At 43.9% G+C, this 22,536-nt stretch overlaps 1 protein-coding gene across 2 annotated transcripts in view; it reads right to left on the bottom strand.

The window, feature by feature from the left end:
- The window catches only part of LOC115192547 (A disintegrin and metalloproteinase with thrombospondin motifs 10), a 68,800-nt gene that overhangs the window by 8,375 nt on the left and 37,889 nt on the right, over positions 1-22,536 (bottom strand). For both annotated transcript variants that reach the window (XM_029751174.1, XM_029751175.1), the window contains one exon: positions 2,056-2,179. In XM_029751174.1, the coding sequence (XP_029607034.1) occupies positions 2,056-2,179 (124 nt within the window). The remainder of the gene's footprint in view (positions 1-2,055; positions 2,180-22,536) is intronic.

The raw sequence follows: 22,536 nt of genomic DNA, 5'->3' as shown, positions 1-22,536 counted from the left end.
CCCAGAACAACCTCCCCAGAACACCAGCCCAGAACACCTGCCCAGAACACCTGCCCAGAACACCAGCCCAGAACACCAGCCCAGAACACCAGCTCTACTGCTTGGTTAGTGCCTGACAACTAACCCTATTTAAACCCTCCTGGGAGTGAGGATTGGTCTGAGCCTCAGAGACATAAAAAAAACCTATAGACATGACTGAGCGCTCTGTGGCTCGTAAATCAGCCCAGACCCAGAATAGACCTGTCAGGCGGTTGGGCAGGCTGTAGGCCTAGGCTGAGATGGCCATTGTGGTCCCAGCCACTGAGCCGCGGCCACCTCAGGAGGGTGTGTCCACTCTGAGGGTGCCAGAGGGGGGAGGTAGATGGGTGGAGGGAGGAGAGCTGCTGCTGTCGTGGAGGGAGAGGACCTAGAATAGACCTGTCTGGCTCCACAGTCGCAGGGCTACCACAACCCACACTGGCTGAACTTCACCTAAAACTGTCTGCCACGTGCCCACCTGCCCCCCCCGAAGTGGTGCAGGAAAAACACACTCACCCCTCCCTCCCTCCCCGCAGCCTTCCCCTTAACGGAAAAGAGAGTTCATGGTCTCCTTATTATAAGAGTATATTTAGCTCCTGAGTGGCGCAGCGGTCTAAGGCTCTGCATCTCAGTGCAAGAGGCGTCACTACAGACCCTGGTTCGATCCCGGGCTGTATCACAACTGTCTGTGATCGGGAGTCCCATAGGGCGGTGCACAATTGGCTCAGCGTCGTCTGGGTTAGGGGAGGGTTGGCCGGGGTAGGCCCTCATTGTAAAATAATAATTTGTTCTTAACTGACTTGCCTAGTTAAATAAAAGGTTAAATAAAACAAAAATGAAAGAAGGCATAAGGTTGATGCAGTATCATGTATGACCCACGGCTCTATAATTGGACAGAGGACCACAAGCCTTCCAACCGTCACTATGATGGAACCGAGACCTCGGGAGAGTCTCCTGATCAGAACTGAGTAGCTATAGGCTGAGCCTGCCTCAAGCCCTCGACAACTGCTTGGTTTTCTAAGAGACTCTGATGGTTAATTCTGTGTCATCTGTGGGCCTGGCTGGGCTGTATCAGTTTTCCCCTGACATGCTTCCACAGAATTCATCACGAACCATTAATCACAGCCAAAGTGTTTAGACTGGAATAGGTACCGGAATAAAAGGTCATTCTGCACCTACAGGAGGGAGGGAGGGAGGGGGGTTGGCAGGGCAAGGCACGTGTACTGTAGATATTCACCGGTAACTCTATATAATTAACTGTTAGATTAAGTAGCTCATGCAACTAGAGAGCTCGCATGTGAACAGATAATTATACATTACCTTCAGAATGTCTGAGGACTCCTAACTCACATTGCAAGGCAGTAGTCCAACACATATTTAGCTTGTGTCAGAATCCAAATGCACAAATGCATGCACGCGTTGTTAGAGTTTCCATAAAACAATTAGGTTGCATAATCTCTCTCGTGGATGCCTCAAACGTAACTACATCTCCTTCTCAGAACGTTTCTGGAGCTCCTTGGTCCAAAACACAGGCCCTTTCTTCTTTGACGTTTTATTTGTGTTTTTCATTTCTATTCCCCAGTCTAATTGAGGTACAGTATGTGCTATTGGCCTGTTCTAGAAGTGGTGTTGGAAGGAGTGGAGAGTGCAAGGAGAGAGAAACGCAGCAATCAGGGTCTTTTAAAAAGAGAGACGTGTCCTGCTACCAAGGCTTAGAACAGAACAGTCCCCTCAGTGTCTGTCTGTCCATGCCTGCCCTGCCTGAGAGAGGGGCCCACCACCACCCCCCCAGCCCTGGGCTCTCTGAACCCCCCACTCCTCAGCCCATAACCCCCTTACTCAGAGTTATTGATACCTCCTGCCGCTGCACTACCACTACTGTAACTGTGCCCACATACTGTACTGTATGCTGGGGTTTATAGTGTAACTCTTACTGTAGAGACCACCATAGTGCAGTAAGCTTCAAAGAACAGGATTAAGATTTCTTCCTAGCAGTATTGTGGTGAAGGGACTCCTGCTCTGTATATCACACCGTACCTCCTTCAGGCAGGGAGTCATTGAAGAGGCCCTCGATGGCCTCACAGCTGCTCCCGTCACCCCCGCAAATCCGGCAGCGGTCCTCGCGCACGTCCGAGCTCAGGATCCGGTCACAGCCCACGTGCTGCAGGGAGACAGACAGGGGCCACAGGTCAGAGGGAGCAGGCAGAAGGAAAACAGAGGGACACAGACACAGCCACTAGCCTCTATAGAGAGAATAGCACACGGCACATAGTACTTTCAGCAGCAGAAGTGAGGCTGATTGCAATGTTTCCCAGGTGCCTAACTAAAACACTGACACCACAGGATGCCAGGAAATGTTCCTAAAACACAACCTGTACTACCAACAGTCGGTTCAAGCCAACATAAACACAAATGTAGGTCTAAATTGACTCCTGCGCTGTATAGTAACTCTAACATGTGAATGGATGGATAGAGCAACCCTGGGGCACTTCAAACCCTTTTGACCCAGGCAGGTCTTAGTTCCATTAACTACCAATGTGGAAGCCATTTCCCCTTAGTAATGGGAGGACAGACACTTGTTCCAGGCCGGGCCCCAGCCCTTCAGACTGCTAGACTCTGGGACACGTCCCCTGGTGAGCCTGGGCCAGGCCAGGCAGCCTGCTTCAGCCTGCCCATGTTAGGAACGTGTTCTTTGAGCGACCACTAAACGCCATGTGTTTCCAAGACCACATCTCTCTCTCGCTGTTCCCTCTCTGTCTCTCTTGCCTCAAATCAAACTCTCTGGATCCTGCAAACAATTCTTACATTTTTATCCTCACTGTTTTCGTCTTTTTATATTCACTATAAATATAAGAGGAAGATGGGGGAAAGAAATGGGGAGATATATAATAAACTGTGAGAAATAATGAAAGAGAGTATGATGCATCGTAACTTTACCCCTATTTACATGTACAAATAACCTCGACTAACCTGTACCCCCACACATTGACTCGGTACCGGTACCCGCTGTATATAGCCTTTTTATTGTTATTTTATTGTCTTACTTTTTATTTTATTTTGTACTTTAGTTTATTAAGTAAATATTTTGTTAACTCTTATTTCTTGAACTGCATTGTTGGTTAAGGGCTTGTAAGTAAGCATTTCACGGTAAGGTCTACACTTGTTGTATTTGGCACATGTGACAAATAACATTTGATTTGATTTGATAGGGAAAGAAACAGAAAGAGCTAGAAAAAGAGCCAGATACAGAGAGAGATGAGAAGTGAGAATGCCAGAATAGGAGAGACCCAGAGAGAAACAGAGAGAGTAAGAAACACACACAGAGAGAGAGAGAGAGAGAGAGAGAGAGAGAGAGAGAGAGAGAGAGAGAGAGAGAGAGAGAGAGAGAAAGCAACAGAGGGAGAGATAGAGGGAGAGATAGAGGGAGAGGGAGAGTGGCCAGCGGCTGCTGTGAATGTGTGTAACAGCCAGCAGTGCAGACAGCTGAGCTGGTGGGTCAATGAGTTCCTGCTGCACACAGAACAGAACAGAGCAGAACAGAGGAGAGGAGAGCAGGAGAGGAGAAGAGAGAACAGAGCTGAGTTGTTGATAAACAGGCTTCTCTCTGAGTCTGGACGAGCCCAGAGACTCCACTCCCAACCCCTCCATGTGCCCAGGCCCTGAGACTGCTCCAAACAAAGCACAAGAGAGCAGAGTGATGGACGTTCAACTGCCTAATGAAATCCAGCTCTGCTCCACATAGCTGCAGGAAGCCACAAAACAACAATTCAGATGTTTTGTGGTTTGGTGTCATTCACTGCAGCGAGTGTATCTTGTTTTTTCCTCCTCCCCTCCAGGCCCAAAGCCACTCCGCTTCTTGACAGGCTCTGAAGCCATCCAAAAACAACAGGACGGGGGAATAATTGGCATTGTTTGTGTGAGCAGTGAGCACCACCATCTGAAAGGGAATACTACTTCAGGGGAAAATCCATTTGAATTCAATCACTTTTTGACAGAATCCCTTTTGATTTAAACAAAAACTTTCCATACATGTTTGCCCATGGAAAAAGTGGTCAGAAAGTGACTTTTTGGGCCTGAATGCCAAAACATTCAGGAGATAAAGATGCTCAAAGTTCATCCATTTTGCATATCCCACCATACCATGAGACATCCATGTCTTCATCACTGGAAAAGATAATTGGTTGAGTTTGATATAATTTAAAAGCTTACAGTGTTGTCAAACTATTTTATTATTTCTTATTTATTTTGTGTAGTATTTAAACCTTTAACGTCAATTACTTAAAGTGATATTAAACACAGATTGTTTAAAATTGTTGGAGCTTAAACCCTATTTCCCATCATCTGAGTGTCACGCCCTGGCCATAGATAGGTTTTTTTATTCTCTATTTTGGGTAGGCCAGGTGTGACTAGGGTGGGCATTCTATGTTCCTTTGTCTCTGTTCTTTATTTTCTATGTTCTGGCCGGGTATGGTTCTCAATCAGGGACAGCTGTCTATCGTTGTCTCTGATTGGGAACCATACTTAGGTAGCGCTTTTCCCTCCTTGTGTTGTGGGAAGTTGACTTTGTTTATGGCACATAGCCTTTAGCTTCACGGTTTGTTGGGTAGTGTTTATTGTTTTGTTCGGCGTCTTTTCTAATAAAAAGAATATGTACGCTGTACATTGGTCCTCTCCTTTCAACCGGCGTGACACTGAGTTTTTGTGTTGTGCCGGTTGAGACACAACATGCTCTTGAATACAGGTCGGGTGTCATTTCAATAATAGAAATATAATTAATAGAATGGACCTATCCCTTTAGACCACTGCAATTTAGTTGGTACACCATTGGAATATGAATTGAACTTTTAATTTCTAATTACTACCACAAAGATGACTGCTGATCCACCTACCATCGAATGTTAACGGAAATGGTCATGTCTATTCTATTGTCTATATTTCTATGATTTCAATAGGTTTCCTATGGAAGATTGACAGTATAACTTAAAACAACAGATACTCCCATTCAAGTCAAGATTCTCTGTGTGTGAACTCCAACCATCTTTGTGGTACCATTTGAACATTGAAATGTCAATTTGATTCCGTTTTAGTACATTTATTTACTGTACCCTGCGCGCACAACCCATGTGGAATTCCTAGTCTCTGGCAGCATTTGGAACTGCTGATCTGCGGTCAAGAACAGAGTTCATCTCAGCCTATGCTGCCCTTCAGTCCCTAGACTTTTTGGCCCTGATGGAGACATGGATCAACCTAGAGAACACTGCTACTCCAGCTGCTCTTTCTTCATCTGACTACGTTTTCTTTCATAGTCCGAGAGCATCTGGTCATCGTGGTGGTTGCACAGGGCTGCTCATTTCTCCCTCACTCACTTTTCCATCTTGTAATTTTAATTCTATGCTGTTGTGGTGACCGTATTACCGCCAAACCAGCACTCATGAGTCATGACCGCAGTAAAATTCTACATGACCACTGAGTCACGGTAATCTCCTTTTATGCAGTCAGGACATGTGTTGGTAGTATCCAACTCGCTAATGGCCTGGTACTCAGGGCTCTATTGTTCGTCCATCAGGTCCTAATGGCCTGGTACTCAGGGCTCTATTGTCCCTCCATCAGGTCCTAATGGTCTGGTACTCAGGGCTCTGTCTCTCCATTAGGTCCTAATGGCCTGGTACTCAGGGCTCTATTGTCCCTCCATCAGGTCCTAATGGCCTGGTACTCAGGTGTCATGACGTTGGCCTCTTTGGGTACAGGAAGGACAGTTGACCCCCTCCCCTTTGTACCATCACCCAACCTACCTTCCCCCCCAACCCAGGGTTGTAAAAATTCCAAGAGGAGAATCTACTACAACATGTTTCATAGAGAGACAAAGGAAATTCTTCCAACTCATAGAATTGGAGAACCTAGCGACATGTGTGTTCTGGAGAAGATATGGAAGATTGATGAAGACTCCAGCTACGAACTGATCCGCTTGGTACAATTTTGTGATACTCAGAAGAGACAACATAGCCATATTACCCTAAAACAGTCTACATGATAGCCTCAGCGATGAGACTGAATCCACATGGGTGTATACAATGTATTATTAAGGATAAAGCTATTTGTAATACATTGAGATGCTATGTACTGATGTTAATGTGATAGAATTATATTTCTGTAACCAAGTCTAGCTCAGTCATAGGCACGCCCCCAGGGACACATACAGGACCAGGCGTCATTTGACAAGCCTGTTCTCTGGGTACTATAAAAGACCCCCTGATTTACATTTCTACAGACCAGGCCTACACTCCATCGTGAGTTTGGCCCAGAGGTTTGACCAGCCAAGTACTCTACTGAAAGTGAACTATACCACGTGGTTAACTTTTACTATCGAGACCGACAGAATAAGAACAAGTCTTTGATATTAATTATTAGTCTGCAGCTAAGTAAATTATATCATCAAACGCGAAGACCAACCACATCCATTCTATGACGACATTCATGAACGTCGCTCTGACAGATCCATTCTAACCGAGAGTGAGAGAGAGAGAACGCTGACAAACTCTCCATCAGAACAAAACTCTCCAACAAGAATCCCGACGACACATGAGCGTAAATATATATTGATTGCAAAGGTTCCCGAATGAGTGAGCCTTCAATTGTCAATTGTTAATATTAATGAACTCTGTGTAACTTCTCAGCTTACCGTTTTATGACCCATTGTCTAACAGACCAGCCATGCTTGTTAGCCAGTAGGGCACATTCCCCTACCAATCCTGTGTGACGATAATTACTGTTTGTATGTTTTCTGTTAATTACTTAGTGTAGTAAATAAATGATTTTAAGACAATTGATGTATGGATGATTTTAGTAAAGACTGGGTTCGTGCAGATAACCAAGAATTACAACTTTCATGATGAGACTGAAACAACATACGGGTTAAGATTGACTGCTATCGATGTAAAATATTACTAAGTATTTTAAGAGTTTATTCAGAGGATAACAGCTCTATAAACGTTCTTCTGTGGTGCCCCGACTTTCTAGTTAATTACATTTACATGATTAGCTTAATCAGGTAATATCAATTACAGAGAAATAATTTTATAAGTTAGCATGTCATATCACTTAATCCGGCATAGCCAAAGACACGACATATATGGTGCCCCGTGTGAGGCCTCAAACTAAAATGCACGTTGGCTCATTTTGATAATACATATATGGAGCCCCCGTGCGAGGAATCTAAGATAGAATTGGACTTTGCTGTGAAATTCTATATATCAATTGTGCAAACAGAATTGTACAAACAGCCTGCTATCTAAACAAAGTGATTGTGCATTTTCCATTGAGAGAAGCTATTTAAAATAGCCCCGGTCTTATATCGATAGCAGTGAGGAATAAATTCCAGTTTTAGTCCGTTAGGCCAAACGGTACTATTTCTGTCGGTAAATATTAACTTCTAGAGTAAGGTTAGAATTTAGAAGTTAACTGTCCGGTAACCGAGCCGAATAATTTGCCTACCGCACTAGGACAGTGTGGGCAGACCGTATGCGTATCTGTATTTTAGTACCGTGTCGCTCCGGTCAGCAGAAACGCTAGCAGAATATGCTGAATGGGGTTAAGGTGAGACGTCACTAGAAAACCCACCCTTTCCATAAGTGAAAGGATCCTATTTTGGTGCTTGGAAGGATACTTCTGAACCAAGTAGCAATAGCTTAGCATTACGGGCAAGCTAACAGAGAGGGAACATTTCCTCTCTCCGTACCACGTTTAAAATTCCTCCGTAGCGCGACGGAAGTCCGACCTTTGTACTTCCGTTTAAATTTCATCAGTCTGCACCCTGGTGGTGAAGAATTGCCAGCACATCTCTAGGGGAAATTCAAACGTGGAGCACGGGATATGACGTCTCATTCAATTTAACTAACAAGTGAAATTGCCAGATTTACCTTTTCAAGTGGATCTTTTTAAAAAATATCCAAAATTGATTGGGCGTCCATAATGAGACATGATTAACTTTTTCCAAACTTAACTTAGATGAAGCAAGGCTCTCAGGTTAATTGAAAGTTAATTCCCAGATAGCCTATACAGGTTTGATATATCATAAATAGATTAATCAGTAAAATCTGCTTTAGCAAGGCACATTCAGTAAAACCCATTACTGACGGGAGTGAATCCCATGTGGCTTCGGCCTTAAGGGAAAGTATAGTGGTGAATGTACTCTAAACATTTAAACCACATTACTGTTATGATAACTCCGCAATCTGAATTGCTTGGGTATCATTGCCTCATTCAATTTCTTTAGTTAAATTGTCGAACATACCTTTCTAGGTTCTTCCAACTGAATGAGACAACTTAAACTTTGCATATTAACCTTGATGAAGCAACCTCTCAGGTAATTCAAAGTTAATTCCCAGATAGCCTATACAGGTTTGATATATCATAAATAGATTAATCAGTAAAATCTGCTTTAGCAAGGCACCTTCAGTAAAACCCATTACTGACGGGAGTGAATCCCATGTGGCTTCGGCCTTAAGGGAAAGTATAGTGGTGAATGTACCCTAAACATTTAAACTACATTACTGTTATGATAACTCCGCAATCTGAATTGCTTGGGTATCATTGCCTCATTCAATTTATTTAGTTAAATTGTCAAACATACCTTTCTAGGTTCTTCCAACTAAATGAGACAACTTAAACTTTGCATATTAACCTTGATGAAGCAACCTCTCAGGTAATTCAAAGTTAATTCCCAGATAGCCTATACAGGTTTGATATATCCTAAATAGATTAATCAGTAAAATCTGCTTTAGCAAGGCACAGTCAGTAAAACCCCTTTACTGACGCTCAGCCCAGGTAGGAGCGTACCCTAGTGGTGAAGGGTCCCAACATTTGACCTACGGTTTACACTTATGATATCCAATCAATGGAGATTGTAGGAACCAATCGTCTCATTCAATTTAATAAGTTAAATTGTCGAACATACCTTTCTAGGTTCTTCCAATTAAATGAGACAACTTAAACTTTGCATATTAACCTGGATGAAGCAAACTCTCAGGTAATTCAAGTTTAATACCCAGACAGCCTACCCAGGTAGGACTAATCATTGGCATTAATTAATTCAATTTGCTTTTGCAAATTCATTCACGCCCAACTTCCACAGTACTGTACAGTACTGATGGTTCATTAACGTCTATAAATAGATTAAAATCGTCTTTGCAGCTCCCCACGTTCCAAAACCAAATTTTGGAAAATTAGGAAAAACATTTTTCCTTTCAAATGTTCTAATAATGTGCAAGCTATCAGAGGGGGTGGTCCCCACTCGCCCGCTAATTAGTGAACCTCCACCCGTAAATGGATTGATCTCTGACCTCAGCAGCGATAACAACCCTAATTATGCCATTAGTGGAAAAGCAGACAACAATGTTTTCCAAAATCAACCATCGGGTGCAGGCCTCGTAAAGGTTCTCTCCAGTCTAGCTCTGATGTCTTGCCATCCGAGATTGCCATCTGTCCAATACCGCAGTGCACAGCTGAAGCACGAGCAGGTAATGGTAGACATAAAGGGACAGGTGGAGAGAACCGGGAAACCAATGACCAAGGCAGACAAGGGAAAAATTCTGCTAGCTATGGAACTGCGTTCGAAAACTGAACAATTAAATGTAATTGCAAAAACGTATGACGATGAACAAGCACAAGCTCTTCAACAAAATCGTTTTCTACAGGAACAAAATCATAGGCTACAGGAACAACTCGATTTAGCCAAAACTAAATACGATGATGTCCACGACAAACTAGATAAATCTGAAGAGTTATCTGCAAACAGGAGCGCTCAACTTGACAACATGCATGCTGTTTTGTTGAATGTTACTCAAAATAACACGGTGCTCCTCAAAGCGCTGCAGACCAAAGACGATCAGTTAATGAACACAATGACAAAGTTGGATGATAAATCAGCAGAACTTATTGAAGTCGCTGACCAAATGAATGATGAGAGAACTCAGGTGATGAGGTTGGAAATATTGATTTCTAAGCAAGCAGAGGAAATCTCATCACTGAATCTCTCGCTCCGTACTCAAGACCTCTATCTGCAAACCATGACAGATAAGTTTGAGACCGAAAGGAGCAGGTGTGACACTCACGTGTCCAAAATCAGTAATCTAAGCGGTCAAGTGGACTCTGCAATGCAGCAGAATTCCACCCTTAGGTACCATCTGGAGGAAATCCAGAATGGTTACGCTCTACAGCGCGACTTCCCATCCAAGCAACCGGAGCCCTGTACTCACAGGAGTGAAGACAATAGGTTTCAGACCTTGCCTCCCTCATGTGTCCCTCAGTCTTCTCCTCTTTGCCCTTCGGCACTGAGTAATCTGGCGCCTCTTGGCCAACAACAACAAGGCTTGGCTTCCTCTCTTGGCCTTTCGGCCCCAATCTCTCCACAGGATGAAGCCAACCCTCTCCGCCCGCTTGGCGCGGAATACCTTGACAAACTCGTCAAGAATTTCCCCACCTTTGACCCCATTCCAGGTCAGCCAAACGATACTGAGACGTTCCTAGCTGACATAGAGGACGCGTTGGATGGCTACCCGAACGCTACGGGTTCTGACAGGGTTTACCTGTTGAAGCGAACGTCAAATAGACACGTGACAAGGTTCATTCGTCTACAACAGCAACACGTGCTAAATGACTACACTAAACTTGCCACAGCTTTGAAATTAGAATTCAGTGGTTCTGCGACTCGCAAACACGATAGCTCACTGGCTAACACCGTCAAACAAGCTCGGAACGAACACCCACAAGCTTACTATCATAGGCTTCGTTCAGCTTACTTTGGCCTACTCTCAGAAACAGGAATGGAAGAGCTTTTACCATTCAAACAAATGTTTCTGTCGAACATGTATCCCACCTTCATTACCTACTTGGGCCCTGCCGCCCACATTGGCTTGCCTATCTTACAACTCAGAGAGCTTGCAAGCACAGCTTTTGAGGCATCAAAAGTTCACAACGCTAAGAGCCCTGACCACTCGGTTTTGAAGTTTAACCAGGAGCACTCACTCCAGTTAGAGGGTGCATTATCAGGTATTGGAGCGTCGAGTGATGACGCACAACAACAGTTTCTACCACGAAACCATGATTCCAATAACCTCCGCGGTCGAAATAACTGTAAAGTACGTAGCCATCAACATGACTACCGCTACAATCGACCCGTTCGCTGCGTTCCTGCACCCAACCCACAAAAAGTGTCAGAGCACAAGAGTAACAAAGGGTTGAAGGACGATCAAAACGTAGACCAATGTTCTCCAGAAGTCCCACTACGGGAAGAACTTAAGCGAGAACAATTTGAGAAAAGGGTAAAAGATAAGTCACAAGGACTAGACGGGGAATTACCGGACACTAGGTCCGCAGGAATTAACACCCATAGCAAGGACGTTAAAGTTCAAATTTCTCCCGCTCTCATTCAAGACCCTATCCAGGGCCCGCTTGATCAAGAAACAAGCCCCCGGGCTTTGTCTATAGACTCTGATACAAAAGTTGCGAAGAAAAAGGTCAAACGCTTCGTTAAAGCCAAGCCCACTCAAAATCGGAAAAGTCAATCTGCTTCCACCTTGAACAGACATGGCACATCACGTCGTTGCGAACGACCACTCCACTTTGTGGGGAATATGTCCACTAACCACGAATCTAAACGGCCATACCTGGAAACAGTCCTGGAGGACTGCTTAGCTTGTCATGCACTAATTGATTCGGGTGCGACAATATCACTCATCTCTCAAACATTGTTTGATGATCTAAAAAGGGCTTTGAAGCCAACTAAACGTTGGTTAAAAGTGGAACGATGCGACACTAAACTTCGAGGGGTCACTCAGACTACCTCACCTCTCACATTGAGAGTCATGCTGAAACTACACTTCCAGGACGTATCGCTCGTTCACCCTGTGTATGTTACCAGCCTCGAAACTGTAACCCTCCTACTTGGAGCAGACTTGATGGATCGGTTACTCCCATTGATGGATTGGAAAACCAACCAGGTATGGTCACAGGCCACAGTGCCTTCTCCACTGACCACACTGTCTTCCCCTAACGCTAGCTGCAACGCAGTCCTTCACGAGGGGTATCTGTCGAAAGCACCCCTTGGGAAAAAGACGTTTAGAAACCTCTTGGTACAAAATCCGATCCATGGAGATATTACGATATCTCGACACATTCCATCAGCCAACCTGATTGACCATTCTTTTCATGATTTCGAGCCAGCTGTCTCTGTGAATGAGCAACTTCCCTCCTCCTTGCAGTCGTGCAATACGGTAGTTGAGATGAACTTCTCTTGCCCTTTGGACACTTCCGCAAGCACTGCGGCCGTCCCAGCAAGAAAAACATCGATGCGCAGAGTATACTCTGCTTCCGATGATACACCTTCCGCTTTGTTGGGGACTGTCACCCCTTACAATGACACTAATGGCGTCAGTCCAGCAACTGACCCGATGACTCCCACTGGTGAAACACTTTGCAATATCACAGACCGATATCCTCGTCTCAGTTCGCAGGTAATGAAGAGGTTGCCACACGCGGACGCGGTGGGGACTGACATGCCTCGACAGCCACTGAGCGTTTTGAAGCACAAACACCAGGAGATTTGGTTGAAAGGTTACAGCCATTCTCATAACAACGCGGCCGCTGAAAGCTCGTACGTAGGGTCCGATCTTCTTGTTTGCGCATCGGGCACCAACACCCGATGCGCAAACCAACACCGCTGGTGGGGGGGTCCCGAGGCACAAAGGGGGGGAATAGTAGCCCAGACCCATGATGAGCCTCATCGAGGCCGGTGGGGGGGTCAAGACTACGGACAACACCGTACGAGGCCGCCAGAGCATAAATCAAATCTAGTTGTAAACTCTCCTATGAGAACAGTGAGGAGCAGACAGGCCCCTAGACGGGGATTATCTTAGAACACATCTAAGATAGTAATGAGGTGTACCACACTGGTCGTAAAGGAAGTCCAGTGGACTTGTCCACCTCCAAAACAAATGGCATCAATAATCATTCTTTGCCATGTGTAGGTTCAACTACAATACAACTAGTAAAATGCTCCAATCATGTGTTCCGGTAGATAATATTTCAGAATAAATCGGTAGGATAACTGGTCCCCTTGAGTACCAGTACCAATACTAGCAACAGTCAGTCCAGCTACAATCAGTAAGAAGGTTAGAGATTTAACCAATCAAATTACCATTGACAACAGCGACATAGGAGTCACTCAGAGTGCAACACGTGGAGGGGAATCTCCAGTACACTCTTCCAATGGTTAACACACATGTCACTAATAAATAGGACCCTCCATTCAGGAGGAAAATTATTAGAAGTCATGAACCATGATCACACCACGTATGACTGGTCCAATACTTAAAGAGTACTTCCGTCGTGAGGTTAGCTCCTCCGTGGATAACATAGCTATGAAATAGACTTCATACCTAACGCCACTACAATAGTGGAAGACACCGTGACTTGTAGAAAACTACTACAGACTCCCTTGACACCAATTCTGACTGACCTCCAGGCATTGACCTGAAAATTACCTGACTACGTCAGACTCATTCTGAACAAGTTGTAATCTGCCCGGATACTTGGTTTTCTTCCCTTGACATGCGCGCTTGTGTAAGCATAAGCGCACATGCACAACGGAACATCCAATTAGGATTTATGCTAGGACCACTTAAGGGCCCAAGCAATATACCAGCCTTAGTAAAGTTGAACATTTACTTCTAGGCCTTTGACTCTACAGCACTCACCAGTTTTCTTCCCAGAAGTCCATAGGTCATCCCTGTAGACTGCCCAAAACTAGTGCATTACAGCTGTAGACTTATCATATAGTTATCAACTTAGGATAGCGCCTAAGCAACACACCAAGTAGGAAAAACCCTAGATATGGCATTAGAGACAATGCCATGATAATCATTTTGCCAGAACATTGGACGTATATAGAATACAGTCCAATTAGATGATTTTTTTTGTGTGAGAACTATATTTTATTTATTTTTTGTTTTGTTTATGCTTTCATTCCTTTTCGGTTCAGTTCCTTTGACGCATAGGAAGTGATAGAGCCATAAACAAAGTCCCCATACAACCATCACTTAGTGCCACAACGCCGCTCATTGGGGAATGAATGTAATCATATATATTTCATGAGTGTGTGTGCGTTGTTAACATCTGCCTAAGTTACTGCCCAGATCTTCCAGTCTGGACGACGGGTCCGGAACGGCGACCCCAAATCCGGACACCCACAACCTATCCTTGTGGCGGCATGCCCGCTGTCAGAGAAACTACCAAGGTAAACCACCAGAGGGGGGGACCGCAACGGTGATCAACAACCAGGACATCCCCTGGCCCTCCCTGGGGTACTTTACAGCTTCCAGGGAACCTACCAAGGTACGCCACTAGAGGAGACCGCATCGGCGATCACCAACCGGACCTCAACTGCCCATCCTTGTGGTGGACGGCTCCGCTTTCAGAGAGCCTACCAAGTTCAACCACCAGAGAGGACTGCAACGATGATCTACCAATGGGACATCACGTGGTCATGATTTTATGTTGATTTGTAACTTGCAGGATAAACAAGATCCAAACCACCAGGGGGGGTATGTCATGACGTTGGCCTCTTTGGGTACAGGAAGGACAGTTGACCCCCTCCCCTTTGTACCATCACCCAACCTACCTTCCCCCCCAACCCAGGGTTGTAAAAATTCCAAGAGGAGAATCTACTACAACATGTTTCATAGAGAGACAAAGGAAATTCTTCCAACTCATAGAATTGGAGAACCTAGCGACATGTGTGTTCTGGAGAAGATATGGAAGATTGATGAAGACTCCAGCTACGAACTGATCCGCTTGGTACAATTTTGTGATACTCAGAAGAGACAACATAGCCATATTACCCTAAAACAGTCTACATGATAGCCTCAGCGATGAGACTGAATCCACATGGGTGTATACAATGTATTATTAAGGATAAAGCTATTTGTAATACATTGAGATGCTATGTACTGATGTTAATGTGATAGAATTATATTTCTGTAACCAAGTCTAGCTCAGTCATAGGCACGCCCCCAGGGACACATACAGGACCAGGCGTCATTTGACAAGCCTGTTCTCTGGGTACTATAAAAGACCCCCTGATTTACATTTCTACAGACCAGGCCTACACTCCATCGTGAGTTTGGCCCAGAGGTTTGACCAGCCAAGTACTCTACTGAAAGTGAACTATACCACGTGGTTAACTTTTACTATCGAGACCGACAGAATAAGAACAAGTCTTTGATATTAATTATTAGTCTGCAGCTAAGTAAATTATATCATCGAACGCGAAGACCAACCACATCCATTCTATGACGACATTCATGAACGTCGCTCTGACAGATCCATTCTAACCGAGAGTGAGAGAGAGAGAACGCTGACAAACTCTCCATCAGAACAAAACTCTCCAACAAGAATCCCGACGACACATGAGCGTAAATATATATTGATTGCAAAGGTTCCCGAATGAGTGAGCCTTCAATTGTCAATTGTTAATATTAATGAACTCTGTGTAACTTCTCAGCTTACCGTTTTATGACCCATTGTCTAACAGACCAGCCATGCTTGTTAGCCAGTAGGGCACATTCCCCTACCAATCCTGTGTGACGATAATTACTGTTTGTATGTTTTCTGTTAATTACTTAGTGTAGTAAATAAATGATTTTAAGACAATTGATGTATGGATGATTTTAGTAAAGACTGGGTTCGTGCAGATAACCAAGAATTACAACTTTCATGATGAGACTGAAACAACATACGGGTTAAGATTGACTGCTATCGATGTAAAATATTACTAAGTATTTTAAGAGTTTATTCAGAGGATAACAGCTCTATAAACGTTCTTCTGTGGTGCCCCGACTTTCTAGTTAATTACATTTACATGATTAGCTTAATCAGGTAATATCAATTACAGAGAAATAATTTTATAAGTTAGCATGTCATATCACTTAATCCGGCATAGCCAAAGACACGACACAGGGCTCTATTGTCCATCCATCAGGTCCTAATGACCTGGTACTCAGGGCTCTATTGTCTCTCCATCAGGCCCTAATGGCCTGGTACTCAGGGCTCTATTTTCCCTCCATCAGGTCCTAATGGCCTGGTACTCAGGGCTCTATTGTCCCTCCATCAGATCATAATGGCCTGGTACTCAGGGCTCTATTGTCCCTCCATCAGGTCCTAATGGCCTGGTACTCAGGGCTCTATTGTCCCTCCATCAGGTGCTAATGGCCTGGTACTCAGGGCTCTATTGTCCCTCCATCAGGTCCTAATGGCCTGGTACTCAGGGCTCTATTGTCCATCCATCAGGTCCTAATGACCTGGTACTCAGGGCTCTATTGTCTCTCCATCAGGCCCTAATGGCCTGGTACTCAGGGCTCTATTTTCCCTCCATCAGCTCCTAATGGCCTGGTACTCAGGGCTCTATTGTCCCTCCATCAGATCATAATGGCCTGGTACTCAGGGCTCTATTGTCCCTCCATCAGGTCCTAATGGCCTGGTACTCAGGGCTCTATTGTCCCTCCATCAGGTGCTAATGGCCTGGTACTCAGGGCTCTATTGTCCCTCCATCAGGTGCTAATGGCCTGGTACTCAGGGCTCTATTGTCCCTCCATCAGATCATAATGGCCTGGTACTCAGGGCTCTATTGTCCTTCTAACCACTCTGACATCAATGCAATAAAAAAATCACATCAAACACTTATCATCAAAACAGTATCGTGGTTTCAAAACTCACCTCACTGAGTTCAACAACAGGTTGAAACTGAGTGGAAAACATGGTCATTGTGGATGTTGTTTCACAGCCTAACACAATGAAATGGCCAGCGCTTTGTAAGGGGATGATTCATTCAAAACACAATACACACATTAGAGATTATACATATGCAAAGGTCTATACGAGCCCAAGTCTGAAAAAAAAACGTAATTAAGATAATGATTGTGGAGTTCGTTATACAATACATAGCCTACCGCATATTACACCCCACACAAAAACATAAAAAAATTTATTTAAGATGTCTTAAATTCTAATAATTGCCTTTGAGTGTGGACTGTATTATTATGCATCCTGGATGGAAAGGTTACCTTCTACTATACTCCAAAGTTTCTATCCACGAGTCTGGGAGAGAACGTATAGGCCTAGGCCATGCTGTTGGTTCATTAATTGTGCAGGTCGGCTTACAGAGTTAGCCTACAATAGTTAATTAGTATTTGATTTTGAATATCCTAGTAATATGAAATTTGTAATAATGTCCTAATTAATAGGGTGACACATAGGGCTACCTTCAGCTGCAGAATATCTCACCGCCGTGCGTTTCCATCTCCTCCCCTTTCTCCTTCATTACTTTCTCAAGCACACAGAGGCAGGAGCTGTCAACAGTTTAATGAAATATGTTTCGTTGTGAAAACATGTTACTTTCAATGTTCCCTAACAGATTTCACTTGGTTTCCCAAATAAGCACTTGGTAGCTGCAGGAACAGGGAGCACATGGCATACAGGCAGTGGTGTAAAGTATTTAAGTAAAAATACTTGAAAGTACTACTTAAGTCATTTTTGGGGGTATCTGTACTTTACTTTCCTATTAATACTTCACTACATTCCTGAAGAAAATTATGTACTTTTTACTCCATACATTTTCCCTGACACCTAAAAGTACTAGTTACATTTTGAATGCTTATCAGGACAGGAAAATTGTCTAATTCACACACTTATCAAGAGAATATCCCTGGTCATCTGTACTATCTCTGATCTGGCAGATTCACTAAACACATGCTTCGTTTGTAAATGATGTCTGAGTTGGAGCGTGCCCCAACTCAGACATCATATAAGGAATTGGAAATGATTTATACATTTACTTTTGATACTTAAGTATATTTAAAATCAAATACCTTTAGACTATTTTAATGGGTGACTTTCACTTTAGTAATTTTCTATTAAGGTATCTTTCGTTTTACTCAAGTATGACAATTGGGTACTTTTTTCACCACTGCATACAGGGCGGAATATCACCTGTCATGCAGTGAGAGGCTGGCTGCATGCTCCTCAAACTGTGGTTGATGCACTGAGTTAAATAACCGGACTGGAGTAGCCTACCTGAACTAACAGGCAGATGACTTGTCTTTTTCTCTCCTGCCCCTGTTCCTGCCCATTTGATATTGGGCCATTCTAAATCCAAACTAATTTAACATATTAGTAAAGACAATATTACATTGAGAATAGTCTGATGGGTGATAATATGGTCACTTGATTAGAGAACAGTGTGTGCAGCCTGAGGCAAGGAACACAGAGCAAGCTTTTTTGCGATTTTCTGAAATCATCAATAGCCTTTAGTCGCATCATGCAGTCCATATACAGTATGCTTTGATTTTCTAAGTCATTCTAAGGTTTGTATCATTAACAACTAAAGTTGCCAAATAACTCTAAATCTAGCGTAGCCTGTAGGACCTGTTTCAAATCATCACTTTGATGCTCACCATTCAACCTTCACATGCGCACTCGCTCCGGAATGGGAAAAATATCCTTTCTATTTTATTCAACTAAGTTCAATTATATTCTTCTTACTATAAAACAATTTAATATAAAATAATGACACAGGACTTATAAGCATATCTTGTCAGCTAAATGAACAAGCCTACAGCCTATATCATGGAGCATAGTCAGATTACATACAGTATCTAGTCAGCTAAATGAACAAGCCTACAGCCTATATCATGGAGCATAGCCAGATTACATACAGTATCTAGTCAGCTAAATGAACAAGCCTACAGTCTATATCATGGAGCATAGCCAGATTAAATACAGTATCTAGTCAGCAAAATGAACAAGCCTACAGACTATATCATGGAGCATAGCCAGATTACATACAGTATCTAGTCAGCTAAATGAACAAGCCTACAGTCTATATCATGGAGCATAGCCAGATTACATACAGTATCTAGTCAGCTAAATGAACAAGCCTACAGCCTATATCATGGAGCATAGCCAGATTACATACAGTATCTAGTCAGCTAAATGAACAAGCCTACAGCCTATATCATGGAGCATAACCAGATTACATACAGTATCTAGTCAGCTAAATGAACAAGCCTACAGCCTATATCATGGAGCATAACCAGATTATGCCTTTTGGTTTGCATAATGCAGCTGCAACATTTCAGCGTCTCATGAACCATGTTGTCTCTGGTCTGGATGGATGTGCGGTGTATTTGGAAGACGTGGTCATTCAGAGTGACACCTGGTCTCAACATGTCCAACGTATTCAAGCATTGTTTGATAAATTGGCTTGGGCGCGTTTGACAGGTAATCTGGCCAAATGTGAGTTTGCTAAGGCAACGGTCACTTATCTGGGCAAAGTGGTCGGTCAGGGTGTGGTTCGCCCAGTGCATGCCAAAGTTGAAGCTATTGAGCAGTGTTCGCCTCCCGTGACTAAGAAGGAGCTTATGCGCTTTCTCGGTATGGTTGGTTATTTTCAAAGCTTCTGTAAGAACTTCTCCTCAGTGGTAGCACCCCTGACTGACTTGCTTAAGGCTCAGGTGAAGTATATTTGGTCAGACAGATGTCAAGCTGCGTTTGAGAATTTAAAGACACTTGTGTTCTTCCCCAGTGCTTGTTGCCCCTTGTTTGAATGATCCGTTCATACTCCATGTAGATTCTAGTAATGTAGGTGTTGGTGCTGTTCTGTTGCAGGCAGATGTCCAAGGGGTGGACTGTCCAATTAGTTACTTCTCTAAGAAGTTTAACTCGTACCAGCTCAATTATTCTGTGTTAGAGAAGGAACCACTTGCGTTTATTTGGGCTCTCCAACATTTCGATGTGTATGTTGGTTCAGGTGGCACCTCTCTCATGGTGTACACAGATCATAATCCCCTGACGTTTCTGCGGACCTTGCAGAACCCTAATCAGAGGCTTATGAGGTGGGCGCTGTTTTTGCAGTCGTACAATTTGAACATTCGTCATATTAAGTGCAAAGAAAATATCCTTGCTGATGCCTTGTCCCATGTTCTCATGCCATAGTTTTTTGTTATTGTTTTGGATAACTTGCCTGTCCTCTCCTGTCTCCCTCTTGCTTCCCCGACTCTGTCTCTCTTTCTCTCCCTCTTAAAATGCTCCTTAGGGTCCGAGGTTGCTGAGGTGGGAGAGGGAGGGTTGTTTCTGTCTTGTTTTTGTTTCAGGTTTGTGGTGGAAACCCCATTCTTAAGGGGGGGGGGGGGGGGGGGGGTGTTTGGTAGTCTGTTGTTGCAGGAGGCCAGTGGGCAGAGCTGGGAGGATTGTCAACTGATGTGGCACACCTGGGCAAGTTTGGCCTGCAGACTATAAAGGGTGGCCACATCAGCCAACACTCTCTCTCTTCCCTGACTGGCAGGCTGGCTTCCACCACCTTTTGGTTTTCTAGTCTGTTTTCACCATGCAACACGGTAAACGGCAAACGTGCTGAGTTGGTTGAACTCATTGAAAGTTATTCTGCACTGTTGTCTGATACGCCCTCTCGTACTCATCTCACTGAGCATGATGTTGGAGATGCTTAGCCAATAAGGCGGCGCTTCTACCGTGTTTCTCCTGACAGGCGCAAGCACTTAGACGCAGAAGTCTTGGCCTGCAGGCTATAAAGGGTGGCCACATCAGCCAACACTCTCTTCCCTGACTGGCAGGCTGGCTTTGTAGAGATGCTTAGCCAATAAGGCGGCGCTTTTGTTTTTTTGGTCTGTTTTCACCAGACAACGCCCTCTCCACTCATCCACACACTGTATACACTACTGATCCTACAGACATCCACAGCTTATGTTACATTTTGTATTTATTATTTAGTTTAATAAATGTATTCCTTTTTACGTTTAAGTCATGCATGGTCTCCCTTTGTTGTCCCTCTAATCACTCTGACATCAATGCAAATGTAATCAAAAATCTAATCAAACACTTCATGAGAGCTCATGAGTTCATGTTGCGCAACATTTGTATAGGCTTGAGTTTAAAAACAGGAGGATCCCATCAGCTTTCTATAGGCTAGGCCTAGTATATTTATTTCTCAACTTTCCAAATATTAAGCACATTGCTTTGCTTTACAACAGGAGTAGCCTACCTGGCAGGCATGAAAAGTAACTGCGGGAGAAGTTTGCTATTTAAGTGCATAGGTTGAAATGTATGTTTTAAGTGCATAGGTTGAAATGTATGTTTTAAGTGCATAGGTTGAAATGTATGTTTTCGACAGGTGCATGATAATGGTCCAATCAAAACTAATTTCACACGTATATTATTTAGTATATGTAAAGACAAGATTAAATTGAGAACAGCCTGATGGGTGACAATATTATCACTTGTGAATGATGTATTATCACTTGTGAATGATGCCCAGGGAGTGCACTCTAAGGCAAGAATAAGCGCATGCCTTTGTGCTACTTTTTCAAATCATAATGGCACCCATCATATAGCCTAGCCCATCTGAAACCCCACCTCTTTAAGGAATACCTGGGATAGGATAAAGTAATCCTTCTTCACCACGTTGTCTGTGTGGGTGGACCATTTCAGTTGGCCGTGATGTGTACCCCGAGGAACTTAAAACTTTCCACCTTCTCCACTACTGTCCCGTCGATGTGGATGGGGGGTGCTCCCTCTGCTGTTTCCTGAAGTCCACAATCATCTCCTTTGTTTTGTTGACGTTGAGTGTGAGGTTATTTTCCTGACACCACACTCCGAGAGCCCTCACCTCCTCCCTGTAGGCTGTCTCGTCGTTGTTGGTAATCAAGCCTACCACTGTAGTGTCGTCTGCAAACTTGATGATTGAGTTGGAGGCGTGCATGGCCACGCAGTCGTGGGTGAACAGGGAGTACAGGAGAGGGCTGAGAACGCACCCTTGTGGGGCCCCAGTGTTGAGGATCAGCGGGGTGGAGATGTTGTTTCCTACCCTCACCACCTGGGGGTGGCCCGTCAGAAAGTCCAGGACCCAGTTGCACAGGGCTGGGTTGAGACCCAGGGTCTCTAGCTTAATGACCAGTTTGGAGGGTACTATGGTGTTAAATGCTGAGCTGTAATAGACGAACAGCAATCTTACACAGGTATTCCTCTTGTCCAGATGGGTTAGGGCAGTGTGCAGTGTGATTGCGTCGTCTGTGGACCTATTAGGGCGGTAACCAAATCGTGTGTGAAAACAAGAGTTTTGACTGGCCGCTATTTATAAGAGGATCCCAGCTTTCTCGTGCTGCTATATTTATTGCTCAATTCTTAAAATGAAGCACATTAATCCGCTTTACAACCGGTGTAGTCTACATAGGCGGCGCGTGAGTTTCAAGTTTGGGGGAAAAATTCCACAAATTAACTTTTAACAAGGCACACCTGTTAATTGAGCTGGTTGAGAGAATGCCATGAGTGTGCAAAGCTGTCATCAAGGCAAAGGGTGGCTACTTTGAAGAATCTAAAATATAAAATGTATTTTGATTTGTTTAACACTTTTTTTGGTTACTACATGACCCAACTACCTCATCCCATATAGTTTTT

This window comes from Salmo trutta, chromosome 4 (assembly GCF_901001165.1).
Source record: "Salmo trutta chromosome 4, fSalTru1.1, whole genome shotgun sequence".
Taxonomy (NCBI): Eukaryota; Metazoa; Chordata; class Actinopteri; order Salmoniformes; family Salmonidae; genus Salmo; species Salmo trutta.
Note: the sequence above shows the minus strand (reverse complement) of the source record. Positions and strands in the feature narration are given on the sequence as shown.